The following is a 17,738-nucleotide window of genomic DNA, read 5'->3' as shown; positions in this document are numbered from 1 at the left end:
ACTGTGTGTTTCCTTAATTCCACTCATTTAATTAGAAAGGATAATAGATCGGTTGTTAAATCTCAAGTGATTTTCTTCTTGCTAACGAGATGTTGAATGCAGAGAAGGCAATACGCATACCTGGTGATAAATCAAGATATTACATTACAGATGGCAGGGAGTCTCGATTGCTTTCCATTCTACTCCTTTGTGGGACTGAACCGTATTAAAATTATGCTTTCCTTGGGAGTTTTAGCTAGGAGATTTTATGCAGTGGTGTTTTTTTCTTTCCTTTTTAAATTTATTTCCAACAACATTAAGACTCAACAATCTTCATGTCCCTGCTGCCTCCACCCCACAAAGTTCAAAGTTTTATTTTGCAGCTGTGCTCAGTTACACTTGTCAAGTTACCAAGCCCCACTACAGAAAAACAGCTTTTTCTACCTATTTGAGCTCACATGCTGTGCTTTGTACACTCCAAGGGGGAAATGCATGCCATTTAGACATTTAGAAGCTGCCTGTCCACATCACTTTCATAGTCTCCTATTTGAGAGCCAGAGCAATTGCATGTGAGAGATTCTGGCTTCTTCCTGTTGATTGCAAGGGCAGTCATGAGTGTTTTGCTAAGGGGCAGGTACCGAGCTCTTAAATGCCTACCGATGTGTCTGGGCAAATGGGCGCCAAACATTTTCCACAGAGTTTGCATTGTAAAACTTGGTTAGACAAGCTGCGTGTGTCCCTTAGCGCACTTGTTCCACGTTCATATCACTGATGACTATTTCCACCCAGGACAAACAGACACATGCAAATGACATCTAACATTGACTCAGGAGTAGCAGGTATTGTCCCATGGATGAGACAATTTCATAATGCTCACAACTACGATTTCTGAACGAGACCCATTTAATGATTATGGGAGTGATGGGTGAAATGTAGAATTACCCCAACCAGTTTTTCACCATTCCACTATGAAACCCAAACTCCGAAATATTCTTAGAGGCTTTCTACAGCTTAGGCATTAATGGCTTGCAATATGACTGAGCATGTTTTACATCAGGATCTGCAAGAATACATTCAACAGTTTACTTCAGTGAAGAAAAAAAAAACAAAAACAAATATATTTTGGATTAAACTTTTCAATGAGGAAATCAGAAAAAAAATAATGCTTAAGTATTTATTCTTCCATTTTGAATGTACTGTATTTAATTTAATTTCTCTAAATGTCCATGAAAATGAACATTTTGTCCATGAAATGAAGCCTTTACCTGGCTTTCAAGTGAAGATTTTTAACTACCCTGACTACTCACTTCTTTACTGGATTCTAGAAGAACATTTCTTCAAACAGCTCCATTTTAACTGTACAGGGATGCTTGAAATAGTTTCCAAATCAAAGGAAAACATATCTCAGTAGATAAAAGCAGGGGCCAAAAGCCATCGTTGCATTCAGTAAAGCTCCCCCAGGGACCAGCTTGGCACAAGGATGCTGTTCTATCATTAATAAGCATTGTGCAGAACAGCCCTTCAGTTTGTAGCCTATTTTAAAACAATGCCAAGTGAAAGAGGATGAGAAGACATCCGCTTTCAATTCTTCCTCTTTCAAGATGTGGGATGCAAATTTCACGCAGAACATGCATCTTCCCACCCCTTTCTCTGGTGATGTGATCACTCATTTTCGGAACCTGGCAGTCTTCCATGGGTCCCTACACCTCCATTAAACACAAAACCAGGACCTGGCATGTGAACAAGGAGAGGACCTGCAGCTACTTGGCCAAACCTCAGAGTCCCCTTGCAGCCATGGAGCACACCCTTCCTTCTCCTGCTTTGTCCCCAGGACAGGAGCAATTTTGGCCTGTGTATGGGAGGAAACTACAATGGCAGGGCTCAGTCAGCTGGGAGACTGGGGGTGACTCTCATCAAACTATCCAAACACTTGGTTGATGGAACTGTGCTTTGGAAATACCTATTTCTCTTTCTGCTAACATAAAGACTCAACACCAGCTGGAGCGAATCCAGTCACTGCCCTGCTCCTGCAGAAGAAGGGGTGAGAAATGGCAGCGGCGAGGTAGATGTGAGGCCAGGGATGTCAGCCTGCAGGCTGTGGAAGGAAGAGGGTGGTCCCATACCTGAGGTCTGATTATCCACAGCGATCTCTGCCAAGCACTGGTTGCGCTCCTCTTCAATCTCCAGCATGATGCTGCACTCTGGGCGCGTGCTGGATACCTACAGAAAGGGCAGAGAAAAGGAGAGTGAGCAAAACCCATCTGTCCTCAGGGATGTGTTCCTAGGGATTCACGGCCAGCCAAGCTCTCCTGGGCCACTGCACAGTGATGATATGCATCCAGTCTCATGTTTGCTTAAAAGACGGGACTGTAACCCAGTGTCTACTGAAAAAAATATATTTCCCTCCATTCCATCTTCAAAAAAATCTAAAATTTTTTTTTTTGATGATCAGGAGGAATTCTGTTTCTTTATGCTCCAGGAGCTCTGCCTGACTAACCTAACACTGACAGCTATCTAGGGCAGGAAGATGGCAGCTTTAAAATTCATGCCAAGAGCAGTGGGATCTGTGCTTACATAGTTTATTCCCTCCATTCTCACATGGCCTGCCTCCTGGCTTATGCTAATTCAAATCAAAACAAAACCCAAATCAAATAAGAATAAAATCTCAGATGCAGACTGGGAGATCAAGGAGCTAAAAAGCAGAAAATTCCCAATAACGTGACTTTTTTTTCCCCCAAGTGGTTTCTGCTAAGTCAGATCTAATTATATTGTTTTTGTAATAAAGCCATGTCTATAGATGCACAGGTAATTAATCGTGGCCTCCTTACATCATGAATTTCATGAACTGTTTCAATCATGAAGTATGTATCATGACGATTTGCATCCAACAAATGGAACCAGGAGCCGGAGAATGGACACACAGCACAGCCACGCTGTCCCCAACCTTCTCCCAGTTTGGAGGGAGCACCCCACTTCATTGCTACGGCAGTGGCAAGCTGAAATCCAGGTCCCATTAAGCAAGGGGGATAACAGACACAAAACCCAGTCTCTTTCAAAGAGATGGCAAACTGCATTGAGCTGGGAGAAACCTATTCAGCTGCAGAGAGATGGTGAGAGGGAAATGAGGTGGAGAGAGCAGAAGTCTTGGCTTGAGTCTATGTAGTCATTACTAAATGCAGGAAAGACCCTGAGTTGGTAACAGATTTGAGAGGCAGGGTCAGAGCCTGTAAAACTCATCGATTCAGTGTTCACAGTTGGTTGTTGTTGTTGTTATTATTGTTATTATTATTATTATTTGTGTGGGTGGAGTATTTTTGTCTGAAATAAGCAGAGAAAGGAAAAAAAGAACATTTCATGCCGCATTTCAAAACATGAGCTACTTCCCTACTCATTCTCTAGCCAAGGCTATAAACCAGAAGATTCAGAAATCCTCTGAAGGAACAATTCTTTGATGTAATTTGCCCTTTAGATTAAAATTATAAGAAAACTGAACATATTAATTTTTATTTTCACCATCTCTTATTAATCCAACCAGCTCTCCTCCCTCTTTCACCTCATCTCTTGCTCAGACTGTAGTTTCCTTTCAGCGGGGAATGGGTCTTGATTAGTAGTGTATAGACAATTAATTGTGTGCTTTTCCAATCAAATTAAAACAACAGCAACAAAAACAAAGACATGGCGTAGGAGACTTATTTGGAGTTGTCTTGGTACTCAAATGTTTCTTTTTTTTCCAAAGGAAAACAGCACTTGGGAATTTTTATCCTGTCTCATTTAAAATATAGTAGCTTCTTTTTGTTTTAATTTACAGTGCTTCTTGCCTTTTTATTTTAACTGTAAATAAAAAGCATGAGGGGTTTGCTGTAAAAAACAAAGATTGAGATGTTCTGCTGTCAGAACATTCTGACTTTTTCAATGGAAGCTTAAAACTCTCTGGACTTAACCTATTGCCAAATTCATCTCACATTTATAAATAATTTGAGTTTTCACATTATAAATTAATTCATCCATCTCTAACTTTGATCAGGGTTGGCAAAGTGCTATGCACTCTTACAACACATTTTTCTAATTTTTTATGCAGCAAATTTTCTACCAAGCCCATTAGCAAGTACTTCACCACCACATCTTTCCTGCACTAAAAATGCATGCCTAAATTGGTTGATTGCATATTTACTCCCACTACCTGATATTTGCTTTTGAGCAAATGTTTCATCACCTTTCAAAAAAAGCACAGCCAATACATTGTTAAGTAGTTTCAGAAGTGGGCTTGTGATAGATTCAGGGAAACTTGACTACAGATATAATTTTTAAAATCTCATCTTTTTTCCATCCGGTCCTAGAGGAATGAAATCTATGTTAATTAAGACACAGCTGATCTGGCTTTCATAGTGCTGGTGTGAGCTTTTAAGCAAGGTGGATGGCTCTAATGACTGAATAAATTTTTAGGTGCCCGGTCCCCACTGGTTTCAAGCAGAGCAGGGCACTGAGGTGGGATTTATACAATGAACTTGTGATGCCCTAGGGCAGCCCTCCTTGCCAAGATCCTTCCCTCCAGGAGTGTGTGGCCCCTCGTAGATCATATATTGGATCAACACCACCCAGATACCACATAGATACACTAAGCTTTCTAAAACAGCACAAGATACCTTTTATTTTTAGAGTATTTCACCTTGTTTCTCATTGGGACACATCTTCCCTTCTTTAAGTTGGGTAAAAGCTATGTGTTTAGTATGAACTGATTTTTACTATTCCTTCTAGTCCACAGAGAGCTTGTGAGCATCAGCCCTGAAGGTTTTCATGCCCCTTTGCTGACTGGAGTTGGACCAGTTCAGACTAACATACCTACTATTTAGCTGGAGAAAGCCAGTGATGTGTGAATTTAGTGTCTAAAAGACCTTAAACTGAATATTCAAGGTCAAACAGACTCACATTCGAAGCCTTCTAGTTTATGGCTCACTCTCCACATTCACTAAATAAGGAAATAAATAATTGCAGCAATCCCACTTCTACGTCCCCAGTGATAACACAACCCTCACATATCACAGCTGTCATTGCTATGGGCTAACAAAGACTGCAGAAAAAGAAAAAAAAATGCTTTTAGACACCAATAGGAAAGAGAAAAGCATGTTTTTTTTTGTTAGTAGGTCATCAGTTCAGCTGGCCTGGTGGTGAACAGGGCGACAAGTTCAGTTGCCTGAATTCGTTTACCAGTTGACAAAATGCTTATGACTGCAAAGATGCCACAAGAGCTGGGAGTCTTGCCTGCTAAAATGTACCTTCCCTGTAAAGGAGACTTTATAGATAGCTTGGTATGAACTCCCTTCATTACTTCCACAGCTTGGTCTTTTTTTTTTTTTTTTTTTCTTTTTTTTTCTCCCTGTGGAGAAGGCAGAGATTTGGGATTTTGGCATCTTTCACAGCAGGGGGGAACTGGCCACACAGACACGGGGCTAAGGACTACACCAATTCACATTTCCCACCCGACAAGTGTAGATAAAGGGAAAGCATGACCACAGCTTTGGTTAGCTCACTTTAATGTTAGCTAGGGAACAATAATCCTTTTTCCTGGGCATGTCCATCATGGATGTGTAGCTAGCTCAAGCCCAGTACGCCCTCCCTTCCTAAATGCCCTCCTGGAAAGAATAAGTTACCATGCAAAAATTGTGGTGGATTTGTCAGGGGCCATTTTCCCGGTACACACACTGAAGCCCTGAGCAGAATGATGAAGGGAAATTTTTTTCTGGATGTGATTTACTGTAGCTCTGAATTCTGCAGCAACTCCCATGTGGAATTATCCCCAAAGTCTTTATTAATGAGAGTTTTCCTTCCCGCAGGATCTCAACAATTGTTAGAGGATTACTGAGCAGTCTGGTAATGCTAAGAAAGCCATTGTGTACACTCTTTTAATTAAATACAATTTAAAGGATCGTCATTGACTGAAGGAGCTACAGAAATGTTCGGTTTCATCTATGTCATCATTGGCAGGGCCAGGCTAGCTATGGGGCAACTCCTCAATGGTAGGTAGGATTCACAGCAAAGCCACAGCTACAGGTAAACAGGAATAGGGGCCCACGAGAGGTAACACGGGCCCCAGCACCTCCTTTTCTCCCGATCCCAGAGTGTCACCTGGAGAATCCAGCAGAGACGGAGACTGGAGTGACCACAATGACAACGGCATCTCAAGGCAAACAAAGGAGGGGTAGAACAGGAAAGCTTACAGAAGATGAAACCACATCCCTCACCCATTTCTGCTCAGCTCCCAGAGGCTGTAGAAAAGTGACACATTTCTCTGAGTGGTCTGAATGAAGACACCTCCACAGAAGCTATGGGGAGGCAGTAACTGTATTAGACAAGGGCCTCAGTTGCCTTGGTTTCTATAACACAACTTCATAGTCACTGCTTGAGGCAGTGTTGAGGTTTCTCAAGCTTTTTTTTATGTGGGCTGCAAAGGAAATGAAAGGCTTTAGCAGGAAGGTCTTATTTCAAGCCTCAACAGCATAGCCCTAGAGAGGCTGCTCGAGCTATGCCAGAAGAGCTTACCGCTAGCTTCAGTCCAGAGACTTTCATTTACACTTATTATTTGTAGGAACACAGGACTGAAGGAATTTCTTACGCAACAGTCTTGGCTCTGATTTCTTCCATAACTTAATTCAGCTCTGTCTTAAAACTAGATTTGCAGTTTCTTCCTTTTGAACATCCTCAGGAAAATAGAGTTTTATTAATAACAACCCTTTCAGTGAGCCAAAAAATACTGTGTGTGGTTCAAGTGCAAGGATGAGCAAAGAGAGTGGACCCACAGAACATACTAACAAAGGTTTTCTATCTGTAGGGATGGATAACACAATTTTGAACGCTGGCAAACCTAAGAGCTTCACAAGTTCTGGTGGTCTTGAGGGGGAAAAAAGGTTATAAATTATTTATGAAGTATTACAACTGTTTGCTTTTCTGAAGAAACTTTGTCTAAGAATCAAAAAGCATGGTAGAAATGTCAGGTCAGCAAGGGGAAGTAAGTGTTAGATACCAGCAATATAGACAAAAAGAGAGATAAGACCAAGCTCAAAACGTATGAAGCACCCTGTGTGGCCTTCATAGGGTCAATAAGGAAACTGTAGTTTCAGAATAACTTGCAAAAACAATTAAATGTTTTAAGGGAAAGCCAACCTATACTCTGCTATGGTCTCAGCTCTTGTAAGTACACTACTCTGCAACCAGCCATCAGTAAGGGACTCTCAGACCAAGGTAGCATGTGTCCTTAGGAAACTTTCCCAAATAAAAGAGGTCCAGGAAAATACCCAAGTATCCTTACTCTCGGTTTGCTCACTCCATTTTATGCTTCTGCCAAATATAATCATGCCAATAACAGATCTATCATTTGACAAGGAAAGCAGATGTTTTTCTTCCAGTTCATCTAAGCAGGCCCTGTTAAAAAAAGGCAACTTGGCCTAATCAATCTAGCAGCTTGGAGGCATGGAGACTTCATTTAGTCTCTTTGTCCCCTCTGTGTGTGAGGGGTTGGGAGATCAAAGAAACATGTGCAGAGTGTTTTGCAAAGAGCCTGAAGATCCAGAAGGAAAGGGAAGCTGAGCAGCTGTGTTGCTTAACTCCTTACTGACAAGCTTGTATATCCCTCTGTTGGAAAGCTGAATTAGGTTCTTAAGCTAGAAGCTCTGCCCTGGCACTGGAGTAATGACACAGAGACATTAAACGAGAGGCAGCGATTCAGAAAATTCCCACTACTGAGTAGGAGACAGCTCTGATGACTGGGTAAAAATATTTAGCTTCTTACTTAAAATTATCATCTGGAGTAGCTAAGCATGAATTTCTTTTCCAGGAAGCTCAGACGAAGGACTCCAATGTAGGCTGTTGCAGAAAGATAGAGAAGCTTCAAGACTGAGATCAGTGGTGTTTAGATCTATCATTCAGTGCACAGAAGAACAAAGAGCCATAACATCTCTGCTATGGATGTGAAAAAAAATAAGCAATGAATGATAGTGATTATCCCAAGGGGCAGCAAAGGAAGGAAAAAGGGGGACTCCACTACTTGTCATCTCTAGAAACTGGAGTGCAGCAAAGTAACCTGCAGGTTGCCCTGAAATACAGGTCACTGACTGCTTCTAATTTCCTTTTACTTTTGGGTCTAAGGAACAGAGCCTGGTTGAAGAAAATTCTTCTTTTCTTAAAGGTTGTTCCAAGTATTAATTACTGAACTGATCAAACCTTCTGGAGGAATTTCACCTCCAAAGCTTCTGCTCAGGCAATTACAGGAACAAAGGAAATACAGATCCAGAACTGCTTGAGCCCCAGGACCCAGACACATGATTTGTGGATCCAGTGGGCCAAAAACACATCTCTAATGTAGATATCTACATCTGCCTGTTTCACATCAATCATCCTTCCTTGCCTGCAGACAGAAGCAGGCACTTTCAGGGCATGAGACACCTCAAGCTACAGGAACTGTCTAAAATAGGTTAGAGGAAACTTAACCTATACTGCTTCATCCAGGGAGCCTTAGGCAACTGTTTGAGGGGTGGATGTCTATATTCCAAATACCTAAAGTTAAATGAGAAAACCCACAAACCTGGGCTTGTTTCTAAACCGAATGATTACCCTATAGGCAGCCCCATCATTCCCCGGTGTACTCCAAGGGTAGAAGAGAGATGGTACCTGTCAGGAGAAGTTGACTGAAAGACTAGTAAGCGTGCTAATAAGTTTATGGGTTGTATTGTTTTCAAGATACATTGAATTTGAAAGGCTGTTGTTCAAAGAAAAAGGTACTTGTCTTCATGAGAATGTGCAGGTACCTATTAATCTTCTCCTGAATTGCCACCCACCCGGCACTGAGTCATCCCATGAGTAGCCACCTCTTAACTGCTGTGCACAGAAGAAATAGTCCCCAACTCAACTGCAAGCTCAGAAGAGACTTTAAAGCCCCAAGTGGATATCACAGCAAACCCAGAAGTTGCTTGTGTTCGTTCCTGTCACCTCTGTCCTGGGCAAGACCCCAACTCCTGGCAAAGCCTCCATCCGTCCAGGTCTGATTCTTGCCCTGGCCCAGCCCTGGGGCCCCCACACAGTCTTGCCTTTTCTTCACTGCATCCATCTATTCCCGCTTAATTTCATTCCAACCGTGGCACCAGAATCTTGTTTTCCTCACAGATCCAACCCAGACATGACCACCCACCAGGTCCACCTGCCACAGTATCGAAGAAGAGTTGGATTGATCTGCTCAGATGGCCCCATTAAGTTATAAGACTTTAGGTGGGGGTGAAGAGCAGAAGGGATTCCCAAATCCAGAGCAATGGAGAGTGGCAGTTTGAGCAACCCCCTGGGGAGCTCATGGGCTTGTAAGTGTGGAGGCTGTGGCAAAAGAGCTCGTTCAAAATCACAGTAAAGCTCCTGCAGGCGCTTCCCTGCACTTCATGTTCTCAGTCAGGCCCCACTGCCTGGGAGCTGTGTACAACTGTTGACACACAGGACCCTACGAGCCTCCCAGAAGGCTGGTTATTGGATATTATTTATAACTGGGGAGCAGGATGAAGAAATCTGGATGTTCTCAGGAGTTCTGCAGTGGTCTGGTTTGAGGAACCACAGTTTGGGTTAGAAACGTGCAACGCCTTTTAACTTTAGAGGAACTGAAAGCTTTAAGAATATCTAGAAATGGCACTAATCCAGTAAAGCATAGGCTGGAGTATGCTTCTCTTTGCAAGTTCAGGCTTTTTGTCTTTCCCATACATTTGGGAAACGACTGTGAACACGCAAGGTGGTGATGTTATAGCGCAGCCCAGCAGCCAGTGTCCCAGGCATGGCATTTTCTAGGCGGAGCAGGCACTCTAAAGCTCAGTGGCATCCAGCAGGGTGGATGAAAGAGGCTTTCTGACATTTATTATGGCACAGCCTTAGCATCTCCAGCTCAACAGGCAAAAGTGGGCACATTCAGCATTTGCGGCAGTTGGCTGCATTTTTCCTGAAGTCACTGAACAGTCAGTGGCTTCAGGACATGGATCTTCCAAATCTCCCAGCAACCATAAGAAACAGCAAATGTCTGATTTTCTTAATTGAGCACAGGTTTGTCAAGGTCAGTACCAATTTCCAAAGAGCAACCAGGAGGAAATAAAGAAGCAAAAAACATAGAACACATAAGAAACAAGACATGAATTCCTCTTACAGTACATGTCATCCTGCCAGCAGTCACCACAGTATCTTTCTACAATACAGTTGGTGATAAGGTTTTAGTAGGTGATAAGGTTTTAGCCTTCTTGGTTGTCAATATTTTCAACATCTTTAATTAAACCAACATTAGGACAAATAACATTGGATTTTATTATTCATATACTACTTCCCATCCTGAAAAAGCACCTCTAAGAGGGATTGTTTGTGCTACCATTCAAACTTCATATTGAACTCCATATGCATCTGGAACAATCTATATATGCACGTAATTTCAAAGACTGGAGATCTCCAAGGGGGAGTCCAGAAAAAAAAATACAAAAATGTTGGCAAAAGATGAGTTTGGCTCATTCAGAGATGAGGAAAAAAAATAATCTTTCCTCTTTCAAAGGAAGCAAAAGGGATTTAATCAGCAAGGCTCTGGGTGAGGACATCACTTGTAGATTTGTAAGGTATCCTTTATAAAGCATCGGAGCTCTCTATAAAAAGATTCCTCACAGACAGCCTAAAGGATCCAGCAGCATCTTCCAAGAAGGGCCTACCAAGACAAGCTCCCTACCGAGGCTGTATTTCAGAACAAAGGATTGAGTCACTACTCCTAATAATGAAGGATTCAAGAGCACCCCAGTGATTTAGAGACACACCAAGAACAAGAGCTGCCATCTTTGATAAATCAGCACAGGGCCACTCCTCTCTTCTTTGGCTGAGGATAGAAGCAAAAGGGTAAATCGCCTTGCTAGAAACATGTGAGGGAGTGCAGGGTTAGGACAACCACAGGGAGTATTGCTGCAGTGAAGAGAAAAGATTCACAAGAATGGAGAAAACCATTCAGAGGGCAACTGAAGAGAACCTTACCTAAGATAGTGCAGGACGGATACACAGAGACAGCCTTGATTTAGAAGAATAAAACTTGCTGGAGATCACCGTCTGGTTTTGCAGAGCTCTCCTAGAGAAACACTTTTAATTGCCTTTACATTTGGGAGCTTTGGATTCAGATATTTTTGACATCCCTCACCCTGCCCAATGGCTGGTCTATATAGAGAACACAGTGTATGTGAGCAATTGATAAAGAAACACATCTTCTCATCAGGACTTAATGGACTGATTGATGATGGAGATTCTAGGAAGGATTTACATTCCTGGAGGAGACAATCAACAAGAGCTGAAACTATCAGAATTCACCCTGAACAATTTTCAAAATGTGAATGGTCAATAGGGATACAACTTCTAGTTAAACATGGGAATAACTCAGAAAACTGGTTCCACCCTTCCTGGCTGAGAAGGATTTAAATCTACAGGTTAAGCAGGTTGTAACATGAGCCTAAGAGCCTTAGACACACATGGAAATATAACAAATATGAGATGACACACACACACACACACACTGTCTAAACCAGGCATGCAAACATTTCCACTTGAAGAGAGTACTGATGTCTTTGCAGGAGCCTGAGGGCCACACCTAATACCCCTGCCAGACCCAACCACCTTCCACTTAATCACTCTTAGAAAAATCTCAGGATCCCCAGATGCAAGGCTGCTATGACAAGGCTGCATCTCAATTATTTTCACATTTGCTGAGTACACAGCTGAGTGGCAAGTGAAACATGACCAAAGCGAAGCGTCAGGTGCTAGAAATATCTGTATTACAAATCAACCCACACTGGCAATTTCCACAATACGGACATAGCTAGACTTGGCCAGAAGAAGGCTTATCAATGGCTTTAAAGAAGCAAGGACCTCAGCCCCTCATTTATTTCATGGTCTCAGTATGCTTGGCTGTTAGCTATAGCTTTGCTTCCCATCAGTCCCTGATGCAAAGTCAACTTGCAGTTGTTTTCCACCATGCAAATAAATTGTGATGAACTGGCTACTCAGGCAGATAATTAATTCTACTTTATTACACCGGGCATTTCCTTTCATCATTCCTTACCAGATAACAATACAGCGGGGGAGAAAAAGCTCAAAGGGAAAATGTTTCTGCTTTGTTTATTTAAAAGGGGAAGTGTACCAGGGCACAAGTGACATATAAAGAGATGTATGTGCTCAGATGGCAAAAGTGAATCTTAGCAGTACAGCACCACCAGACCTCTCACAGGTGATGCCAATGGTTGTAGATCTCAAAACGTTTTTACAAAGGTAGCATCTCTAGCCTGTTTTAACTGATGGAGAAACTGAGGCAGAAAGTCCAGGATTAACCATCAAGTCAATAGATAAAACAACAAAAAAAAAAAACATACCCACAAACAAAAATATCAGATGACTAAATTCAGACCAGATTTATCATATGCCATTTTATGCTGATGTCCAACTTTGTCTGAGGAGAGGTCCTGCTTTGTATGAAATGTTTAAATGTTTTAGTGATAGGAAAAAGAGTAATGGTTTTAAACTAAAAGAGGGTAGATTTAGATTAGATATAAGGAGGAAATTCTTTACTAAGAGGGTGGTGAGGCACTGGCACAGGTTGCCCAGAGAAGTTGTGGATGTCCCATCCCTGGAGGTGTTCAAGGCCAAGTTGGATGGAGTTTGAGCAACCTGGTCTGGTTGGAGGTGTCCCTTCCCATAGCAGGGGGGTTGGAACTAGACGACCTTTAAGGTCCCTTCCAACCCAAACGATTCTATGATTCTATGATTCTGTGTTCTCCTCAACGTACCCTAGTCAGCTAGCAAAGAGCTAACAGAGAAAATGAGACATCGGTTAGAAAAAGCACTGGGAAAGGAGTCAGCCCTTGCCCAGTGGGAACAAGACAAGGACTCAAATTTCAAGTTAGGAATATTAGATATGAGGAAAATAATAAATTAGATAATTAGGAAGATAAAAGCTGAGATAGACATGAGGAATGATCGGGAAACCTGGGCAGCGTGGCTGATGGCTCTTGGAAGAAAACTGTTCAGAGAAACACAGAAAGCAAAAAATGCTGAGATTTATGCTAGAAATTTGGTCTTTGTTGTTAGGACCAACACAGTTAAGCAGAGAATGTCTTTCAGTGATATGAATATAGAGAGAAAAACAACAGGAGGTGAAATGAAATTACTATGAAAAGTGCTGAAATTAAAGATAAAACTAAATATAGCCCAGAAAACAAGAAGTCACATGCAGTTTATCCTGTTCCTCCTTCCTCCCCCCATCTTCAGCCTTCTGTTCAGTGGCTTCCTCCTACAATTCTGAAGTAAAAATATAATTTTACTAATAGAAAGTGGAATGATTGCACATGAAGAAGATAGGGTAACTTGAACAATGAAGACCAACAGGACTGACTGTGAAGGCAAATAAGGGTACCGAAAGCATTACACATGGGTTGAAAGCCACCGAAAAGAGAACACCACCAAGTCACAGAATGGTTTGGGCTGGAAGGGACCTTCGAGACCATCCAGTTCCAGCTGGGCAGGGACACCTCCCATCACACCAGGTTGCCCAAAGCCCCATCCAGCCTGGCCTTGAACACTTCCAGGGATGGGCCATCGACAGCTTCTCTGGGCAACCTGTGCCAGTGCCTCACCACCCTCTGAGTGAAGAATTCTTCCTCATAGTTAATCTAAATCTCGCCTCTTTCAGTTTAAAGCCATTACTACTTGTCCTGTCACTACGCTCCCTGACAGGATCCCTCCCCAGCTTTCCTGTAGGCCCTCTTCAGGTATGGGAAGGCTCTCTAATTTAGAGAGAAGGATATCATGGAGGATATTGCCAAATGCTTTGCACAAATCCAGGTAGATGATATCAGTTGCTCTCCCCTATCCACCAATCTGTAACCCCATTGTAGAACGCCACCAGGTTTGTCAGGCACAATTTGCCCTTAGTGAAGCCACATTGGCTGTCACCAATCACCTCTTTATTTTCCGTGTGCCTTAGCATAGTTTCCAGGAGGATCTACTCCATGATCTTGCCAGGCATACAGGTGAGACTGACTCAGATTGGATAGTGGGAGTGGCAGCATCTGGCTGAAAGTCAACATACGTAATGCTTTTTTTATATGAAAGGAGGTGGGGAAAAAGATCCAGACATCTATCGGCAAGTTAATCTGAGCACATAAGTATACATTCTTTTGAACACCACTTGAAGGAAAGAACAATCGAAAACATCATAGCAAATGGAGTTATGGATAAAATACAACTCGCGGTTTATCAAAAATAAATCATGGTGTTGTAAGTAATAGCTTTTTTTTTTCTTTTTTTTAATAAGGTCCCTGGTTTTTTTTTTCTATTTGTTTTTGACAGAGGAAAATTGATGGATCTGATCTTTTCTATCTTCAGTAAATAGTCTAATTGCATGCCAAAAGGAAATGACTGCCCTAACTATTGATATAGGGATTAACATAAGAGTTGTGAGGAAGCCAAGGAAGTGGCTGGTGTGAACAACATACTCTTCACATGGTCTCCGTCTCCAGCAAACACCTCCTGTGGCATTTTCTGAACATCCTCAGAGGGCAATGCTTGGTTGCCTCAGTGAGCAGGAAGGGTCAGAATCCATCACACAATTATACATGCCTGCAAATGACCAATATGGCCCATGGAGATTTGCCTACAATTGGAGATGGAGGCAAGGACCCTTACAAAGGGATGGAGAAAGATAATTTAAAGGATGATGATGATGCTCTGGCAAATGCCCAGCCAACCTGGGAACTTCCCCCTCAGGGGATGTATACTAACAACTGAACCACAGAAACATGGTTTAAAAATAGGGATGAGCGTGAACACAGTAAATTATAACAAAGAGATCCTTGCAACGTAGATTCAAGATAGCAGTGATGAGACAGACAGGATTAATCAGCCCTTCACAGTCAGAAAGCCAATAAACCTGGATTTTCATTCCTCCTCCATGCCTTGGCAGCACCTGTCTGCTCTGCAATTTCTCATCCAGAACCTGATATTTCCTGGCTTCTTTCCAGCATCCTTTGATGCTGAATGCTTGCTCACATAAATTCAAGTGACAGCAGCGATACCAGACAGGTGTTCCAGAAACTGCAGTCCTGCAGGTTAACTACATTAATGTTGGAAAAACAAGGGAGAAGGAGGAGAGGGCAAGAAAAAAGAAAAAAAAAAAAGGAGAGAGAGAGAGAAATAGTGACTAAAACCAACCTTGGTTTTAGGAAAGTACGAAAATATGCAAAAAAAAGTTTTTTTTGCAACTGCCCCTTCAAGCATTTAAGCTGAAGTAGATGAGGGAGAAGCAGTAGCACGTTGAGTAACAGCAATGCTGACTACTCTCGGTAAGCCACCAGTTTCTCTAGCCAAGTCTTAAAAATCTCCAAGAATGGAGACTTCACAATCTTTCTAGATGACCTGTTTCATTGCTGCACAACCCTCATAATGTAGAAATCTGTCCTCTTTGTAAAAGTTCTGTAGGTACATTTTGGATAACACCCTGGGTAAAACTTGAACTCAAAGAGGAGTCATACTATGACATCTTATGCAGCAAAAGGTCAGGTGTATATTTATGTGCCCCCTTTCTCATCTTCAGAAATAATAACCAGTAAATCTGCACTGGGAGGGTGGATTGTAAAACACAAACTTCAGCCAAAGAGATTTCTATTGGCTTCAAAACAGCCAGAATTTCACCTAGATTCCAGGTAGCTGGCACAACATAGATCCTGGCTAACTTGCTCAGCAAAACAAGAATGGTATTCTAAGAATGATCCAAGGTCTGGAAAAAAAAAAAAAAGTCTAATCAATCACAACCAGTAAGTGCCTAAAACATAAGACGATTTCCTACAGAGGATAACTCTTTACGCTGAAAAAAGGCTTAACAAATTCCTGTGACTGAACTCTCTAATGAGACAAATGTGGATTAGAAATAAAACACTGCTTGGGAATGGCTTAACACTGACTGGCATGACTTAGTGGAAGAGCCTTTCCAGACTGACTCTTCAAACCAGTTGGGTTTGTACTGCAGGTCCAAAGCAGACACTGTTGGTCAGGGCTATGCAGGTGGTCAAGACTAGATTTGTCTCAGTCTCTTGATTGTATTTTACTGTATTTTTGCTCAGATATTTTTTACTCAGATATTAGTTACAAGTTATGTCAATGCACAAGTTTAAATGGAAGAGACGGTCAATTTAGAGAAATCTCTGTCTGCACCTACCTACATACAAACACACATATTTATCTCAGATATATCCCCTTTGTGAAGGCAGCAGGGTAGTTTTGTTGCTTGTTTCAAAAGCAAAAGCTCTAAGTCAAATCCCTGGTTCCATACAACAGAAGATAACTGAAGATTTGCAGAGTTTTATTTGGAAACTGTGGTTACAAAATGATTTCAAGCTGGCCAAGAGAAAAAGGAGCAGGTGAAATCCTTGGGATTTTTTTTTTTTTTCAACCATTTAGCTAACAATTTCACAGACCGGATAAAAACAAACAAATAAACAAACAAACAAACAAAAAAAGGATTAGGATGGTCTTTAAGGGGTGAACTGTTTTATCCCCATGTGATATAGAGAAAGTCCCAACAGTGGCTTCTGATAAACTTTTGTCCCATCTTTTCCCTGCAATAGAAACTCGACAGAGTCCTTATTGTCCCTAATCAATTCCTGGATTTCTCTACAATGACCATCATGCAGATTTTGGTTATCTGTGACTGTAATTTATGGAGTGAATTGCTAGTTCTATCCAGACTGGTTATGGAGAACAGGTACTATTTTTTTTTTTCTTATTACCTGCATCAGCTTTTTCACATACTTAGAATCATGCATAGAATATCCTGAGTTGGAGAGGGCCCACAAGGCTCATCAAGTCCAACACCTGGCTCCACACAGGACCACCCGAAAACCAGACCCTATGCCTGAGAGCAGTGTCCAGATCCTTTTTGTACTTGGCAAGCTCAGTGCCTGGGAAGCCCTGGGGAGCCTGTCCCCTCCCACTGCCCTGGGGCAGTGCCCGGTCCCAGTGCCCGACCACCTCTGGGTGCAGAAGCTTTCCCTCACACCCAGCCTGACCCTCCCCTGTCCCAGCTCCATGCCATTCCCTCGGGTCCTGTCGCTGTCCCCAGAGAGCAGAGCTCAGCGCCTGCCCCTCCGCTCCCCTCGTGAGGGAGCTGCAGGCCGCCATGAGGCCTCCCCTCGTCCTGCTCTGCTCTGGGCTGAACAAACCAAGGGACCTCAGCCCCTCCTGTCTTGCCCTCCAGACCATTTATCAGATTTGTAGCCCTCCTTTGGACGCTCTCTAATAGTTTTATGTCCTTATATTGTGGTGTCCAGAACTGCACACAATACAGATCAGGGCGGGGAAACCACTTCCCTCATCTGGGTAGCAGTGCTGTGCCTGATGCACCCCTGAGTATGATTGCCTTGTTGGCTGCAAGGACACATTGTTCACTCATATTCAATTTGCTGCTTACCAGAACCCCCAGATCCTTTTCCACAGGGCTGCTCTCCAGCCTTTCATCCCCTGGTCTGTACCTATATCCAGAACAGTCCCATCCCAAGTGCAGAATCTGTCACTTGTTAAAATTCATGCAGTTGGTGATTGCCCAGCCCTCTTAATTTGTCAAGATCCCTCTTGCAAGGCCTCTCTACCCTTGACAAAGTCAACAGCTCCTCCTAATTTAGTATCATCCACAAACTTCCTTACAATGCATTCGAGTTCTGCGTCCAGATCATTTATAA

At 42.4% G+C, this 17,738-nt stretch overlaps 1 protein-coding gene across 1 annotated transcript in view; it reads right to left on the bottom strand.

Moving 5' to 3' along the window:
• The window catches only part of LOC310894721 (vasoactive intestinal polypeptide receptor), a 119,342-nt gene that overhangs the window by 78,044 nt on the left and 23,560 nt on the right, over positions 1 to 17,738 (bottom strand). Inside the window, exon 2 of the mRNA XM_083825194.1 lies at positions 2,103 to 2,199. Within this exon, the coding sequence (XP_083681320.1) occupies positions 2,103 to 2,199 (97 nt within the window). The remainder of the gene's footprint in view (positions 1 to 2,102; positions 2,200 to 17,738) is intronic.

This window comes from Anser anser (assembly GCF_964211835.1).
Source record: "Anser anser genome assembly, chromosome: 2".
In the NCBI taxonomy this organism is placed as follows: Eukaryota; Metazoa; Chordata; class Aves; order Anseriformes; family Anatidae; genus Anser; species Anser anser.
The sequence above is the reverse complement of the archived record's forward strand: the minus strand, read 5'-3'. Positions and strand labels throughout refer to the sequence as shown.